This window comes from Phyllobates terribilis, unplaced genomic scaffold (genome assembly GCF_046119375.1).
Source record: "Phyllobates terribilis strain yellow unplaced genomic scaffold, ASM4611937v1 Scaffold_5__5_contigs__length_657084704, whole genome shotgun sequence".
NCBI classification, from domain to species: Eukaryota; Metazoa; Chordata; class Amphibia; order Anura; family Dendrobatidae; genus Phyllobates; species Phyllobates terribilis.
In genome coordinates, this window is record NW_027362765.1 from 641,396,165 (window position 1) to 641,413,450 (window position 17,286).

General features: G+C 47.2%; 1 protein-coding gene across 3 annotated transcripts in view; it reads left to right on the top strand.

Annotated features, from left to right (window-relative positions):
• The first annotated feature begins 1,741 nt into the window (after positions 1–1,741).
• LOC141273823 (gastrula zinc finger protein XlCGF66.1-like) overlaps positions 1,742–17,286 on the top strand; it is a 47,350-nt gene continuing 31,805 nt past the window's right edge. Inside the window, exons 1-2 of one of the 3 annotated variants that reach the window (XM_073686204.1) lie at positions 1,742–1,847; positions 1,979–2,141. In XM_073686204.1, the coding sequence (XP_073542305.1) occupies positions 2,037–2,141 (105 nt within the window). In that variant the 5' untranslated portion in view covers positions 1,742–1,847; positions 1,979–2,036. Of the gene's footprint in view, positions 1,848–1,978; positions 2,142–3,733; positions 3,822–17,286 lie in introns of those variants that run through there. The other 2 variants (XM_073686205.1, XM_073686206.1) reach the window with 2 other exon arrangements.

Here is a 17,286-nt window from a genome sequence, read left to right on the forward strand (position 1 = left end):
GACCTGGCCTCCACAGTCACCAGACCTGAACCCAATCGAGATGGTTTGGGGTGAGCTGGACCGCAGAGTGAAGGCAAAAGGGCCAACAAGTGCTAAGCATCTCTGGGAACTCCTTCAAGATTGTTGGAAGACCATTTCCGGTGACTACCTTATGAAGCTCATCAAGAGAATGCCAAGAGTGTGCAACGCAGTCATCAAAGCAAAAGGTGGCTACTTTGAAGAACCTAGAATATAAGACATATTTTCAGTTGTTTCACACTTTTTTGTTAAGTATATAATTCCACATGTGTTAATTCATAGTTTTGATGCCTTCAGTGTGAATGTACAATATTCATAGTCATGAAAATACAGAAAAATCTTTAAATGAGAAGGTGTGTCCAAACTTTTGGTCTGTACTGTATGTATATGTATGTATATATATATATATATATATACACACTAGATGGTGGCCCGATTCTAACGCATCGGGCATTCTAGAATATGTATGTGGCCGACCGGGCGCGACTAATCAGCGAAGCAGTGTTTAAATCGGTTGTGCTCTACTTTAAATTAACCCCCCAATGTATCCCCCCAGGGCCCCTAATGAATTTTGGAGGACCGGGGAGCGAGGCCGCCGGTCGGGGAACTTCTGCTGCGAGCAGCCGGGAGATGACCGGCTAGCACAGGGTGAGCGTGTGAGAGTGTGAGCGTGTGAGGGTGAGCGTGGGAGCGTGTGAGGGTGAGCGTGAGAATGTGAGCGTGAGAATGTGAGCGTCCGAGAGTGAGCGTCAGTGCGTGAGCATCCGAGCGTGAGCATCAGAACGTGAGCGTCAGAGTGTGAGGGTGAGCATCAGAGCGTGAGTGTCCGAGCGTGAGCGTCTGAGCGTGAGCATCAGAGCGTCCGAGCGTGAGCGTCCGAGCGTGAGCGTCAGAGCCTGAGCATGAGGGTCTGAGCGTGAGCATGAGCGTCCGAGCGTGAGAGCGTCAGAGCGTGAGCGTCCGAGCGTGAGCGTCAGAGCGTGAGAGCCTGAGGGTCTGAGCGTGAGCGTCCGAGCGTGAACTCGTGAGAGCGTGAGCATGAGCGTGTGAGCGTCAGAGCATGTGAGCGTGAGCGTCAGAGAGTGAGAATCAGAGTGTGAGAGCGTCAGAGCGTGAGCGTCTGAGGGTGAGCCGCTAACGGCCGCCATCTTTTTCTGAAATCCCGTGTCGCTGATTGGCCGCAGCCTGACCAATCAGTGACGTGGGATTTCCTGGACAGACAGACGGGATAAGACAATTATATATATTAGATATATATATATACACACACACGTGTATGTAGATATATGCAAAAAGGTTCTGTTCCCTATGGAAGCTTTGTGTGTAAACTCACATATATCTGTATGTATTTCTAGGTAATCTTCCATAGAGTAGAGACCCTCTGTTATGTGGGATTTTGGAGGGGGATCTGTATAAGCTAAGTGCTCCCTCCCTCCATGTCCCTAGAGTAGCTAGCACTTGGGGCCCTCGGGGTCTCCGCACAGCAGACAAGCTACGCTCCATATAGCGGGGTATAGTCACACATTACTGTACAGCACTCGCATTAAGCACCAGCCATTTCCTTCTGTGATTACTAACTGAGCGCACCAACTCTTAGGAATGACTCCACTACACATCTAGCGATGCTCCTGTGGGAATAAAGACCACGTGGAACTCAAAACGTGGGCATCCTGTGCAACGCAAAAACCGGCAGCACGCTGGACCGCAAAACCGGTAGTGCAATACCAGTACACCGGAAGTTGTTTTCCTCTTTCAGACGCCTTGCTCATGTCACCTATGGGTGATAAAGGAAGGAAGCCGCAGCCTGTGTGAACTACCCGGTGACTCCGGTACTTGTCTTCTCTTTTTTGCCCTGTGTTGTCACCATACAGAGAACGGGCAGTGGATTTCACCTCATTATTATGTAGTCTTGTACACGGTCCTCTCGCATTTATTAAAGTTGTGATTCTATTTTGTGCAGGAAGGCAGCGCATTACTGCCGCATGTCAGAGTGGGACCTCCTTCATTAAGTGTTGGCCATGGATGCCGTGGCTCCCTGTGGGAAGACGGAGCAGGACGGAATGGACATGGCGGAGAGGATATTCGGCATCAGCCTAGAGATCCTGTGTTTGCTGACTGGAGAGGTGAGTGATTGCTCCTCCTAGGACAGGCAGGGAATAATAGCGGATTGGTCTCCATCCTCCTGGGCTTCTGCCATCATGTCAGCCAGTGTAGTTACTACCAGTTAGGCTGCGTTCACACGTCCATTCTACATGTCCATGTGCTCAGGGTTGTTCACGTTTAGTGATGTTTTTACTGTTGTGTTTTCTTCTTAGATGCATATATTTGAGGTTAAAAATCAGTTTTGCAGTTTGGTTTCATTCAAAATTTTGCAGGGTTTTGCTTTTACAGACTCTTTTTAACTTTGAGGTGGCATGTGCTCCTAAATCAGCTGATAGGAGGTCAGAAAAAAGACAAACTCTCCTGTCAGACCATCTGAATGATCTCACTGACAGTTTTTCAGTTAACTCAATCTGCATCCTGCATTAGACAGTACAACTCAGAAGCCATCAAAGGCAAATAGTATCAATTTTTCAATGAAAATAGTTTTTATCCAAAAATGTATGCATTTAAGTAAGACAAGAAAATTGTCACCAAAAAGGTTGACCACCTTTGTGGCCATTTTTTTTCTTAACTGCATGTGATTTATGTCTAAAAATTATTTTTACAGTTGGGTTTCATGAAAAAATGTGCAGCATTTGCCTTTTATAGCCTCTTTGTTGCACTGTTTATTGCTGAATGCAGAATGAGTCAACTAAGAATCTGTCAGTCAGTCTGCTAGGATGGTCTGATGAGGAGTTTGTAACCTTTGTTTTTTTTTCTGAGCTATTCGTGGCTGACTTGTCACCTTGGACCACATCAAAGTTGAATGTGCAGGGACACAATGAACCTATAAAAGTCAAATGGTGCAAAATTTTTAATGAAACCCAAATGCCAAACTGATTTTGAGCCCAAAATCATAAGACGTAAACTGTCCTGTAGAAGTAAAACCCTTTAAAAGAACAGCACACAGACCCATAGAGTTTCAGTGATTCATACACACATCCGTTTTAAAGCAGATCTGCGTCTCCAGCCATGACACTCAGGGCATGCCCTATCCTCGCTCGGGGCATGCCCTATCCTCGCTCGGGGCATGCCCTATCCTCGCTCGGGGCATGCCCTATCCTCGCTCGGGGCATGCCCTATCCTCGCTCGGAGCATGCCCTATCCTCGCTCGGAGCATGCCCTATCCTCGCTCGGAGCATGCCCTATCCTCGCTCGGAGCATGCCCTATCCTCGCTCGGAGCATGCCCTATCCTCATCCGTTTTTCAGATCAGACTCGACTATTGAAGTCTTTGGAGATCAGTTAAACATAGAAGAACACTGGAGACAGACTTTATTCAGATTTTCATCCGTTTTTAACTGATACATTAACAGTCAATGGATAGAAGTTCAGACAGTCTACCTCAGGGGGTCGCGTGTTTCAGACCCCTGATCTACCTGATTCCGTTTCTTAGAATGGATGAGAAAGAAAAAATGCAACACAGAAGTACAATGAATGACACTTGAGAGAACATGGATGTAAAAATTGCATTGGATGTGTGAATGTAGCCTTACCTCCTGCACAGTTCACATTAAACTCTGCTTGTTGACAGATTTCTTATTAAAGGGGTTTTAACATTTTATCATCCATAGGCTAGCAGTGGGTTAAAACAATTAACTGAGATGGCGCTCACCTTTCCCTAATCCAGTGAATCAATCAGAGCTGACAGCGTTATGTTTTGTAAGTACACATTTTATTGACATGGGGAATGGTATCTCCCTGTTGTCATTTGATTTTGGTTAGAGCTGACAGGTCCTCTTTGTGTACTTCTATTGGTGTTCTGAATATAGCCAAGTACATTTGCTGAGAGCCGCATCTATTAGTCTGTTGTGAGACAACCTCTGTAATAGTAGGTTTTTAGCAAGCTATTGTCCATTAAGACTATGCTTGATTCTAAAGGCAATTTAGGGCAGCATGTGCAAGGAGTTTGTATGTTCATCCTGTGTCTGCGAGGATTTCCTCCCACACTCCAAAGACACAATGATAGGAAATTTAGATTGTGATCCCCAATGGGATATTTATTATGATGCCTGTAAAGCCCTGCAGAATATGATGGTGCTATATGAGGCTAAGTGCCCACGATACAGAAATGCTGCATATTTTTTCCGCTTCTCCCTGGCAGGAAAAAGGCATGTGGATTGTACATGCGGATTTTACATGCGTTTTTCCCGCCAGGTAGAAGCGTTTGTCAAGCGTTTTTATGCATTTCTGCATGCGGGTTATCAAGTTCTTTTCCAAGTGATTTTGCATCACTTGGAAAAGTGCTTGACAACTTCGTCACACTATATAAATCCATGCAATCAGCAACCGGCATGGATTTATATAGTGTGACCAAGTAATAGTTAAAAAAAAAAAGAATAAGAATGGTAAAAAATAAAGATTATACTTAACCTTCCGATGGCCCCCGGTATTTTCTCTGCTCCATCTGGTCTGTTTTATCGGTCGCGGTGGTGTAAAGGACCTGTGATGACTTCATTGAGTCATGTGACAGCTCACGCGACCGCTGACGTCGGCGGTCGCGTGACCTGTCACATGACTAAATGACGTCATGGCAGGTCCTCACACCACCGCAAGCCGTACAAGAGACTGGACGCATCGCTGAGGAGGCCGGGGGACATCGGAAGGTAAGTATAATCTTTATTTTTTATTTTAAGTTATTTATTTTTTTTTTTTAACAGGTACTATGGTACCCGGGTCTGGAGGAGAGTCTCTTCTTCTCCAGACCTGGGTACTATCCGCACATAGAATCGCTTAATATCCGTGTGTGCAAATGTGCTGACACGGATATTAAGTATTTCAATGCAAGTCAATGGCGGCAATTACGCTGCGTGTCCACAAAATTAATTACCATGTTGCTTATTTTTCCGCAATGATAATCCGCAGCAGAAATCTCACCAGCATGTGCACAGCACATACGGATTATCTTTGGGGACCATGGGGCACGTATTACCAAGCGTTTTTTTTTAAGCGTTTTCGCTGCGGAAATTTCGCGGCAAAAACGCTTGAAAAACGCATAGTGGGCACGCAGCCTAAGTGATTAAGATAAATATATGGTTTATAGCAGGGTTCCCCAACTCCAGTCCTCAAGGCCCACCAACAGGTCATGTTTTCAGGATTTCCTTAGTATTACACAGGTGATAATTGCATCACCTGCACGGGCAATAATTCCATCACCTGTGCAATACTAAGGAAATCCTGAAAACATGACCTGTTGGTGGACCTTGAGGACTGGAGTTGGGGAACCCTGGTTTATAGGATTTTTAATTGTATAGCTTACTGCTCTTTGCCAAGGTTACCCACCACCTTTAGAGGTGGCTGTTAATTAATGACCCATGATCGATATATACAGTGGCATGTTAAAGTTTGGGCACCCTCGTCAAAATGACTGTTATTGTGAACAGTTAAGCAAGTTGAAGATTGAATTATCTCTAAAAGGCCTAAAGTTAAAGATGACACATTCCCTTTGTATTTTAGGCAAAAATATATATATTTTCATCTTTTGCATTTTAAAAAGGAAAATGGGCCCATGCAAAAGATTGCACACTCTGCATGATTAGTACCTAGTAGCGCCCCCTTTTGCAAGTATCACAGCTTGTAAACACTTTTTTTGGTGCCAGCCAAGAGTCTTTCAATTCTTGTTTGAGAGATTTTCATCCATTCTTCCAGTTCTGTGAGATTCCTGGGGCGTCTTGCATGCACTGCTGTTTTGAGATCTAGCCACAGATTTTCAATGATGTTCAGATTAGGGGACTGTGAGGGCTATTGTAAAACCTTTAGCTTGCGCCTTTTGATGTAGTCTTTTGTGGATTTTGTGTTCAGGATCATTATCCATTTGTAGGAGCCACCCTCTTTTCAACTTCAGCTATTTTACAGATGGTGTTATGTTTGCATCAAGAATTTGTTGAAATTTAATTGAATCCATTCTTCCGTCTACCTGTGAAATGTTCCCCATGCCATTGGCTGAAGCCCAACCCCAAAGTGGGATTTATGTACCCCCCAACCAGATGTTCTTTAATTGAAATTCTGTGCCCTTTTTTTCTCCACACATATCTTTAATCATTGTGGCCAAAGAGTTCAATTTTAACCTCAACTATCCACAAGACTTGTTTACAAAATGCATCAGGCTTGTTTAGATGTTCTTTTGCATACTTCTGACCCTGAATTTCATGGTGAGGATTTAGGAGAGGTTTTTTTCTGATGACTCTTCCATGAAGACCATATTTGTGCAGCTGTCTCTGAACAGTAGAATAATGTACCACAACTCCAGAGTCTGCTGTATCTTTCTGAAGGTCTTTTGCAGTCAAATGGGGGTTCTGATTTGCCTCTCTAGCAATCCTACAAGCAGCTCTCTGAAATGTTGCTTGGTCTTCCAGACCTTATCTTGACCTCCACTGTTCCTGTTAACTGCCATTTCAGAATTACATTTCGAACTGAGGAAAGGGCAACTTGAAAACGCTTTGCTATCTTCTTATAGCCTTCTCCTGCTTTGTGGGCCTCCACCATTTTCATAGTGATAGGCAGCTGCTTAGAAGAACCCATGGCTGCTGTTTTTTGGCACAAGGTTAGAGGAGGCTGGGTTTTTCACAAAACTGGGAAATTTGCATCACTTGGCATTTCCTAATGATGATACTGAACGAGCCATAACCAGAACAGGCTAATTAAGGTCTGAAACCTTAGTCAAAGTTATCTAAGCCCATATATCTCCAAGGGTGCCCAAACGTTTGCATCGGCCCATTTTCCTTTTTGTTTGCCTAAATTACAAAGGAAATGTGCCATCTTTAAGTTTAGGCTTTTTAGAGATCATTTCATCTTTATCTTGCTTAACTGTTCACAATAACAGTAATTTTGACTAGGAGTACCCAAACTTTTACATGCTATTGGTTGCCGGAGACTGGCTGATATACAAACTGGGTTCCTGCTAAAACTGGTAGGAATGGTAAGAATACCGACTGCAGCAGTTTAATCCCTCAGATTCTGTGTTTATGGAAAGAAAAAAACAAGTCTTCACACAGCTCTGTTAAAAGAAAAATAAAATAGATATGGCTCTCAGAATAAAGAGACATTAAAAACACATTTTTCCCCTTCTCCCATGACAGCACCACCTGAGAGAGGGTATCCGCCCACCAAGGACAGGAACCTACTGAATAAAAAGGCGGTACCTCTCCTCCGCATCAGTTTTTGGTTCCTGTCCCTGATGGGAGCCTCACCAGGTGGTACCTCACGTACCTGGATTATGGACGGTGCGGCCTGGAGGCCGTGGAAGCAGCAGATGGTCCCTGTTCCCAGCCCGTCTGGCTGCTGCCCGGGTCTGCGTGTGGGGAGGAGGTGCTGTTTTCCTTTGGATGCCTCCCCGCGTGCGCCGGGGCCTGCGGCCGGGTCTGCGCCTCGCAAAGATGAACTGAGCGCGCCGGCCGGCAGGTCTTCCGGGCTGCGCACGTGGGGGTCGCGTCGCACCCTATGACGGAGCGCGCCGGAAGTCCGGGCTGCGCACGCGCGGGGTGCTGACGCGCCCTATCACGGAGTGCGCCGGAAACCGGGTCTGAGCATGCGCGGGTGGGAAGCTGTCATCCCGCTGCAAGCACGCCGGGTACCGCTGGGCTGCGCACGCGCAGAGGCAGGTGGATCTGCGGGTAGCGCGCCAGCTGGCTAAAATTTTTAAAAAAAAAGAAAAAGACAGATGAGCACGCTGCCGGAAGGGGAGGAGCCTAAAGGAGGTGGAGCCCTACTGCTTTTAAGGATGGGGAGCAATCAGGATGGCGGTGTCTGCATCCCCGCCATGATGAATGAGGAACCGCAGTCACCTGGGCAGCAGCTGTCACCGCCACAGGAAGTACAGCAGCAGCCACAGCCATCAAAGCAGCGCAAGCAGCTCAAACAAATGGAACGGGAATCTTCCCATCGACAAAGTCACAGCAGTGAGGGGCGTACGAGTTCCGGCAAGACTGGTCAGAAAAGACTTTGTCAGTCCACCTCCGCCAGATGGGAGCCCTCATGTGAACGGCAACCACCGCCTCCGGTACCCTAGTCTGAACGGCAGTGTGGTGAGTGATCTTCGTGAAAGTCTCACCTTGAATAATGTGCTCTTCTTCTCTCTCTCTCTCTCTCTTTTCCTCCTTCTCCTTTTATTTCTTGGGGCAGGAGGCGAAGAAGTGTAGTGCTAAAAATAAAAACAGGGAGTGTGCTTTATGCAAAATCGGTCTTCCCACCTCCTATGCCAAAAACCTATGCTCAGACTGTATTCAGAAAACCATTGCAGAGGAGTCCCCCAGGTTTTCTTTAGAATTAAAGTATCTAATCCAGACAGAGGTCAGAGAGTCTTTAAGAGGCTTAACCTCACTCAAAAAGAAGAAGCGAAAACTAGTTTCTTCAGAATCAGAGGAATCAGTGGAGTCCCGTTTTACAAGAGAACTGCCTTCCTCCTCTAATCACTCCTCATCGTCATCGGAGTCTTCGGATGATATTGGGGGGGGGCAGACCTTGTTTTTCGGTTGATAATACTGAGAGACTAGTTAAAGCCGTCAGAGGGACTATGGGTATTACCGATACCAAAGTGCCCAGAACAGTCCAGGATGTTATGTTCGGGGGCTTAGACCAAAGGAGGAGACGCTCATTCCCGGTCAATGACAGGATTAAATCTCTGATAGAAAGGGAATGGAAGAAACCGGAGAGGAAGGGTCAGCTGCCGTCATCCTCCAAGCGGAGGTACCCCTTTGAGGATGAGGATGCGGCTAAATGGGACAAAACCCCTAAGATTGACGTGGCCATTTCAAAATCTTCAAAAAAATCCACTCTGCCCTTTGAGGATTTAGGAGCCTTAAAAGACCCGCTGGATAAAAAAGCGGAGTCCTTCCTTAAGCAAACCTGGGAGTCGTCAGCAGGGGCCCTTAAACCGGCAGTAGCAGCGACCTGCACTGCTAGATCTATGATGATCTGGCTTCAACAATTGGAAGACCAGATCAGGGGGAATGTGTCCAGGGAGAAAATTCTATCAGACCTTCCTCTTGTGCAGGGAGCGGCTGCATTCCTGGCAGATGCATCGGCAGATTCAGTTAGGCTGGCTGCCCGGTCTGCAAACCTCTCTAATGCAGCCCGTAGGGCACTATGGCTCAAGAGCTGGCCAGGAGATGTGCAGTCAAAGTCTAAACTGTGCTCAATCCCTTGTGAGGGGGACTTCTTGTTCGGCAAAGGTCTAGATGACATCCTAGATAAAGCCGCAGACAAAAAACATGGATTTCCCACGGTGTCTGGTTCCCGATTTAACAGTTCCTTTCAGAAGAGAAAATACAGCCGCAGTAAAGCTCCCAGAGACCAAGGTAGCTGGAAAGACCGAAAGCCGTATAGCAGAGGCTTCATGTTTGGGGGTCCCTCCTCCGAGAATAAGAAAGCCCCTAAGTGACAGTTCCCCCCAGGTGGGAGGAAGATTGTCCCACTTCCTGCCTGCCTGGAAGAAAATTTCATCCAATTCTTGGATCTTAGGGATAATCAGGAGGGGGCTCACACTAGAGTTCAAGAGCAGGCCCAAGAACACTGTCAAAATATCAGCCCCCAGAGGTTTAGCGGAACAGATAGCCTTACAGCAGGAAGTTCTCTCTCTGCTTAGGAAAGGAGTTCTGGTGGAAACACCTGCACCCGAGCAAGGAAGAGGATTCTATTCGACCATCTTCCTAATAAAGAAGCCGGACGGCTCCTTCAGGACCATTGCGAACTTAAAGAGACTGAACGACCATTTAATCTACAGGCCTTTCAAGATGGAAACAATAAAATCAGCCATAAAGATGTTATTTCCGGACTGTTTTATGTGCGTCCTCGATCTGAAGGACGCCTACTACCACGTCCCGATTTTGCCAGATCATCAACAGTTTCTAAGAGTAGCTGTACAATTCGGCAGGCACGTAAGGCATTTTCAGTTCGCAGCTCTTCCCTTTGGCATTTCCATGGCGCCGAGAGTCTTCACAAAAATCATTCTGGAGGTCACAGCGCACTTGAGGGAAAGAGATATTTTAGTCATCCCTTATCTGGACGACTTCTTAGTAGTGGGCAGATCAAGTCAACTCTGTGCTCTAGCCCTGGCGGACGTCATGGCCAGTCTAAGACGCCTAGGTTGGCTGTTAAATCTGGAGAAGTCAAGGCTGGAACCAAAGAGGGTTCAGTCTTTCCTGGGTCTCATTCTGGACTCGGAAAACCAAACCTGTCTTCTGCCAGAGGAAAAGAAACTGAAGATCAGATCCCTAACATCTCAGATTGTCAGCAATCCGACCATCACCCTGAGGAGTGCAATGTCTCTGTTGGGTACAATGACGTCTTGCATTCCGGCGGTTCAGTGGGCCCAGCACCATTCCAGATGTCTTCAACAGGAGATTCTGGCAGCGGACAGGCGGCTCAAAGGTCGCCTGAATGGGAAAATATCTCTTCCAGATGTTGTGATCAACTCCCTGGACTGGTGGACATCTCCGGTCAACCTATCTTTGGGGGTTCCTTGGACCTTCCAGGTGTCGGATACAATTACAACAGAGGCAAGTGCGGAAGGTTGGAGAGCTCACCTAAGGGATCGTTCTGTACAAGGCCTCTGGTCGGACAGCGAGACAAGCCTCTCTTCCAACATGAAAGAGCTATTGGCAGCCAGAAACGCGCTAAAAGAATTCAGTTCTGTTCTTCAGGGTCCTCACGTCAGGATAATGTCAGACAACAGATCAACAGTCGCCTACGTCAATCATCAGGGGGGTACCAGATCTCTCCCTCTGATGTTAATAGCGGATCAGATCTTCAGGTTTGCCGAGAGTCGGCTGGTTACGCTCTCGGCACTGCATATAAAAGGGGAAGAGAACATAAAGGCCGATTTCTTGAGTCGTCACATCTTGAAACAAGGAGAGTGGGAGTTGAATCCAGCCGTTTTTCAGCAGATTGTGGATCGGTGGGGACAGCCCCAGATAGATCTGTTTGCAAACAGACACAATCGGAAGACCGAAACCTTTTGCTCCCTGAATCCAAAAGAGGGGGCGTTTGCGGTGGACGCGCTGCAGATTCAGTGGGATTTCACTCTAGCTTATGCCTTTCCCCCTTTAGTACTGATCCCTACTATCCTGAGGAAGATCCGAGAGGAACGGGCGAGGGTTATATTGATCGCCCCGTTCTGGCCCAAGAGACCATGGTTCACTTGGATGAAGAGAATGTCCCAAGCAGATCCATGGGTTCTTCCGGACATCCCGGATCTCCTCAGGCAGGGCCCAGTCTGTCATCCCCAAAGAGCAGGCCTGCATTTGACGGCTTGGATTTTGAGAGGTCGCTATTGACGCAAAGGGGGTTTTCTCCAGATCTTGTTACTACCCTTCTAGCAAGTAGAAAGCCGATAACAACTAGAATCTATGGTAGAATCTGGGCTAAGTTCTTGTCCACCTCGGGTCAGTCTGCCAAAGGGAGGGTTCCTATTGAGGCCATACTAGAATTCCTCCAGAAGGGGTTAAACATGGGACTAGCCACCAGTACTCTTAAGGTACAGGTATCGGCTCTGGGGGCACTGTATAATTATGACTTGGCAGCAAATAGATGGATCATTAGATTTATTAAAGCCTGTCATAGATCCAGACCTATTCCTGTTCCAAGAATGCCTCCTTGGGACCTTAATTTAGTTCTGGAAGCATTAACCAAACCTCCCTTCGAGCCCTTAGAGAAGGTTTCAGAAAAAATCTTAACTTTAAAGACTGCGCTATTGGTGGCCCTGACATCAGCTCGTAGAGTCAGTGACTTACACGCACTATCCGTTAACCATCCATTCACTCAAGTATGTATGGATAGAGTAATCTTAAGACCAGACCCGGCCTATCTTCCAAAGGTAGCCTCCAAGTTCCATAGGACGCAAGTAATCACTCTCCCTTCCTTCTATCCTAATCCTAGGGATTCTGAGGAATATAAGCTTCACACCTTAGATGTTAGGAGGGTGTTAGTCCAGTATTTGGAAGTGACAAAAGCCTGGAGAAAGAGTGACGCTTTATTTATATCCTTTCAGGGGGCTAGGAAAGGACTTAAGGTTACAAGGGGGACCATAGCTAGATGGGTCAGGGATACTATTACCTTAGCCTACTCTTCTAGCAATCTGCCGGTTCCTGAGAACCTGAAGGCCCATTCCACCAGAGCGGTAGCTGCTTCCTGGGCTGAGAAGGTGGATGTGCCCATCGACATTATATGTAAGGCGGCAACTTGGTCATCCCCTGCTACATTTTACAAACATTACCGTCTTGACCTTTCCTCTTCTACTGATCTGTCCTTTGGTAGAAGGGTGTTGCAAGCGGTGATCCCTCCCTCTGGTATTTAATCTCTATAAATCTCTCAGGTGGTGCTGTCATGGGAGAAGGGGAAAAGATCCTAGTTACTTACCGGTAACGGGATTTTACAGAGCCCATGACAGCACCCTATTAATTCCCTCCCCTTTATCACTGTGGTGTGCACTTTTTTTAAGGTGTTTAGTACATATGTTGAGGTGGTGGTTATGTATTAACCTGTCTTCGGAGGCCCTCTCATGCTCTGAAACAAAAAACTGATGCGGAGGAGAGGTACCGCCTTTTTATTCAGTAGGTTCCTGTCCTTGGTGGGCGGATACCCTCTCTCAGGTGGTGCTGTCATGGGCTCTGTAAAATCCCGTTACCGGTAAGTAACTAGGATCTTTTTTCCCAGCAGTTTATTGTCTGAAAGTAATAAGCATAGTTAATCCCTTTACGACATAGGGCGTATTAGTACGTATCGGTGCCCTGGGACTTATGGACCAGATACGTATTTATACGCCCTGGCGATTTCACCCGCACACAGGCTGTGCGGGCGCGATCGCCGCCGGGTGTCAGCTGATTGTCACAGCTGACACCCGGTGCTATGTGCAGGGAGCGGTCCCGCACCGCTCCCGGCGCATTAACCCCCGCAGTGCTGCGATCGAAGTCGATCGCAGCATTGCTGTGGCTAAGGGGAGGTGATCGGAATGCTCACCTCCTCTTCCGGCCTCCAGCGCTGTCTGCCGTGGCTTCCAGGATGTTGCCATGACGACCCGATGTCGTCATGACAACATCCGGGTCACCAGACAGCAGGAAGATTTTTTTGGACATGCGCAGTGCTTCTCCAAACTATCTTCTCCCTGTCCAGCGCTGACAACCTGCATGGCACAGGGATGGTGCTCCATTCCTGTGCCATGCAGGCGGTCAGAGAAAAAAAAGTGAAAGTCCCATAGTGGGACAAAGTGAAGGGGAAAAAAAAAAAATAAAATAAAAAAAAAAAATAAAATAAAATAATCCACCAAAAATAAAAATATAATGTACCCATCAATAAATATTATTATAAAAAAAAAAACAATAAAAGTACACATATTTGGTGTCGCCGCGTCCGGAACGACCTGACCTATAAAACTGTCCCACTAGTTAACCCCTTCAGTGAACACGGTAAAAAAAAAAAAAAATGAAGCAAAAAACAATCAAAAAGTCAAATGGCGCTCCTTCCCTTCCGAGCCCTGCCGTGTGCCCAAACAGTGGTTTTTCCCCACATATGGGGTATATGCGTGCCCAGGGGAAATTGCACAACAAATTTTGGGGTCCATTTTTTCTGGTTACCCCTGTGAAAATAAAAAAAATTGGGTCTAAATTAACATTTTTGTGAAAAAAGTTAAATGTTCATTTTTTTCTTCCACATTCCAAAAATTCCTGTGAAGCACCTGAAGGGTTAATAAAGTTCTTGAATGTGGTTTTGAGCACCTTGAGGGGTGCAGTTTTTAGAACGGTGTCACTTTTGGGTATTTTCTGTCATAAAGACCTCTCAAAGTGACTTCAAATGTGATGTGGTCCCTAAAAAAATGGTTTTGTAAATTTTGTTGGAAAAATGAGAAATCGCTGGTCAACTTTTAACCCTTATAGCTCCCTAACAAAAAAAAAATTTTGGTTCCAAAATTGTGCTGATGTAAAGTAGACATGTGGGAAATGTTATTTATTAAGTATTTTGTGTGACATATCTCTCTGATTTAGGGGCATATAAATTCAAATTTTGAAAATTGCAAAATTTTCACCAAATTTCCATTTTTTTCACAAATAAACGCAAGTGATATCGAAGAAATTTTACCACAATCATGAAGTACAATATGTCACAAAAAAAACAATGAGTAATATTTTAAAAAAGGCAAAATTGCTGTTTTTTCCTATATATGCTACAAATTGGCTTCACAGAGAAATGAGAATCATTCCACAAAAAAAGAACATAAAAAGTAAAAGACAGATGCCTCCTGGAATGCTACAATGGGCAAAATAAAGTTTTTTTTTTTTTTTTTTTTCCCTACACCACAGGATACCTGTAAGTGTGAGTTTATAATTGAGTTAAAGGGAGTGCTCCCACAAACGTGAAGGAAGGGAATATAAGGGTGCTGTCATGGGTTCCGAAAAATCCTGTTACCGGTAAGTAAGTAAGACTTTATCGATCACCCATGACAGCACCTCGAGAGAATTGCAGAGATTGAATATTCTAAGGGGGGACCACAGCCTGGAGCACCCTTCTCCCAAAGGTGAGATCAGTAGAGACACCCATATCTAGCCTATAGTGCCTATAAAATATAGGAGAGGACCAGTTAGCGGTCTTACAGATGTCTCTGTTCTTTGGAATCATCTCCTTTGTCTGCCCAGGAGGTCGCCACGGCTCAAGTGGAATGAGCTCTTAGACCTTCCAGCACTTCCTCACCTTTTGATGAATAGGCGAGAGTGATAGCATCCCTTATCCATCTAGTAATAGTGGGTTTCGAGGCCCTACACCCTTTCTTAGCACCCTGGTGACATACGAAGAATGACCTATCTTTCCTGCCGTTCTTAGTGACCGAAAGATACTTGATTACACATCTCCTAACATGTGTAACTTTTCCTCCTTTTGTCTTTTTGGATTGGAACACAAAGGGATCACCATAAATCATAGGGAGTGACAGGAATTCAAACCTCAGACCTGACCTAGTCAGGCTGAGGATCCAGCTACTAGCTAAAATTCGTTCCCAGGAGAAAAAAAGGAGGAAAGCCTTCCCCCTACTGGGCTAAGCGTCATTGACCTGATTTTCGGGCCCCCTGAGAAGAGGACCCGGACAATAGTCCTCTACCTTTTGCTCTGCGATCTTTATACTTGTCCTGATCCTTAATAGGTCTTCTGTGGACAAACTTCCTCTTCCGGAAGGACCGCCTATAGGTAGGCATGGACACCGTAGGGGACTTTTTTTTTAACGTCTCCCGCTTTCTCGAGGATTTCATCCATGGCAGGCCTGAAGAGATACTCGCTCACCTTCACAAGGGATGGAATATAGCCTTGCCCTGGCCTGGATATCTCCCGGCCAACACTTCAGCCACAAGGCTCGACGGGCAGTATTAGACAGAGCGGCCGACCCTGTCGCCAACCTCACAGAGTCTGCTGATGCATCTGCCAGGAAGGCTGCTGCGCCTTGCATTAGAGGAATGGTGGACAGGATTTCCTTCCTTGCCACCCTATCCTTTAACTGAGATTCCAATTGCTGCAGCCAGATCATCAGGGATCTGGATGTGCATGTTGCTGCCACTGCTGGTTTTAAGGCTCCCTCCAAAGTTTTCCAGGTAACTTTGAGAAAGGTATCCACCTTCCTATCAAGCGGGTCTCTCAATGCCCGCCATGTTATCGGGGGGCAGAGAGGATCTTCTGGAGGCCTTAGTTATGGCTGCATCCAGCTTAGGAGCTTTGTCCTGTAACGGGTCTGGGAGGCGGAACCTCTGAGCTACTATACAAGGGGGCGGTCCTTGTAAGGGAGCGGGTGGCAATCAGGGATGACGGGCAGGCAGTCACAGCAGGTGACCGGGACAGTCTCTGAGTGGACGGGCTGGAGGTCACGGAAAGTGACCGGGGCAGTCTCTGGATAAACGGGCAGGGAGTTACGGCAAGTGACCGGGGCAGTCTCTGGATGAACGGGCAGGGAGTTACGGCAAGTGACCGGGGCAGTCTCTGGGTAAAGGGTAGGTACGACCTGTGATGGCAGAGCCTCCGGGTAGGCTAGCAGGCAGATGGTAGATGTGTGCTCCCAGGTGAGCAAGCGAGAGTCTCTGGAATGGTAGGTGGTCACAGCACGTGACGGCGAAGCCTCCAGGTAGGCTAGCAGGCAGGTAACAGGTGGGCGCTCCCAGGTGAGCGGGCAGGAGTCTCTGGAAAGGCAGATGGTCACAGCACGTGACGGCGGAGCCTCCAGGTAGGCTAGCAGGCAGGTAACAGGTGTGCGCTCCCAGGTGAGCGGGCAAGCTGGTCCATAGACAGACTGACAGGAGTTGGAAGGCAGACCGTCGGACCTCAGGCTAGCAGGCAGGTGACTGGATATCAGGCAGGACAAAGGCAGCAAGCTGGCAGCAATCTGGCAGGTAACTGGCAGGTAACTGGCAACGGGACCTGAGGGCTGAAGCACAGGTGAGACACAGGTGTAAACAACATTGCTCGGGCACCTCCATTTTGGAGGAGGTGCCCTTTATATGGGAGGTCCTCCGGCAATTGGCCGGGGACTCCTTAGGACGGCGCGCGCGGTCCCTTTAAGAGAGGGGGAGCGCGCGCGCGCCCTAAGCACACTGCCGGGGAAGGAGCGCGCGCCGGAAGCAGCGGGGAGAGCAGCGCTGGAGGACGCCGCGCCAGGAGCGGGGAGGTGAGAGGGACGGCGTCTCTGCCTAGAACGGGGCAGAGACGTCGATGCTACATGTCCCAATAAGAAGATGATGATTCTTCAGTGGGGTACTTTCCCTTAAACAAAGGTGGAAGGGAGCCCTTTCTCTCTGGTCTCCTCCACTCTTTCTGTACTAACCCCTGGGTCTTATCATTCAAAGGAAAACATCTCTTATTCTTTGGTTCTAGACCAAGGAACATTTAATCTTAAACCGACTTCTCCGTCCTAGCATCAAGAATGCCCATGGTTGAACAGACTGCCTTGACCAGCGCATCAGCTTCATTCAGGGGAAAACCGTGGCTACCAGAGTCACTATCCAAGGATGATGCCAACAGGGAGAGATCATCTGAGCTATCCTCACCATCAGATACAGGGGAGCTATCCGATACAGAGAAGACCGTCATATCCCACCCCCCTTCTGTTTCCTTTTTCTAGAGAGGGATTTGCTGAAGAAGTTAGGGGTCTCCTCTGCTACTGTCA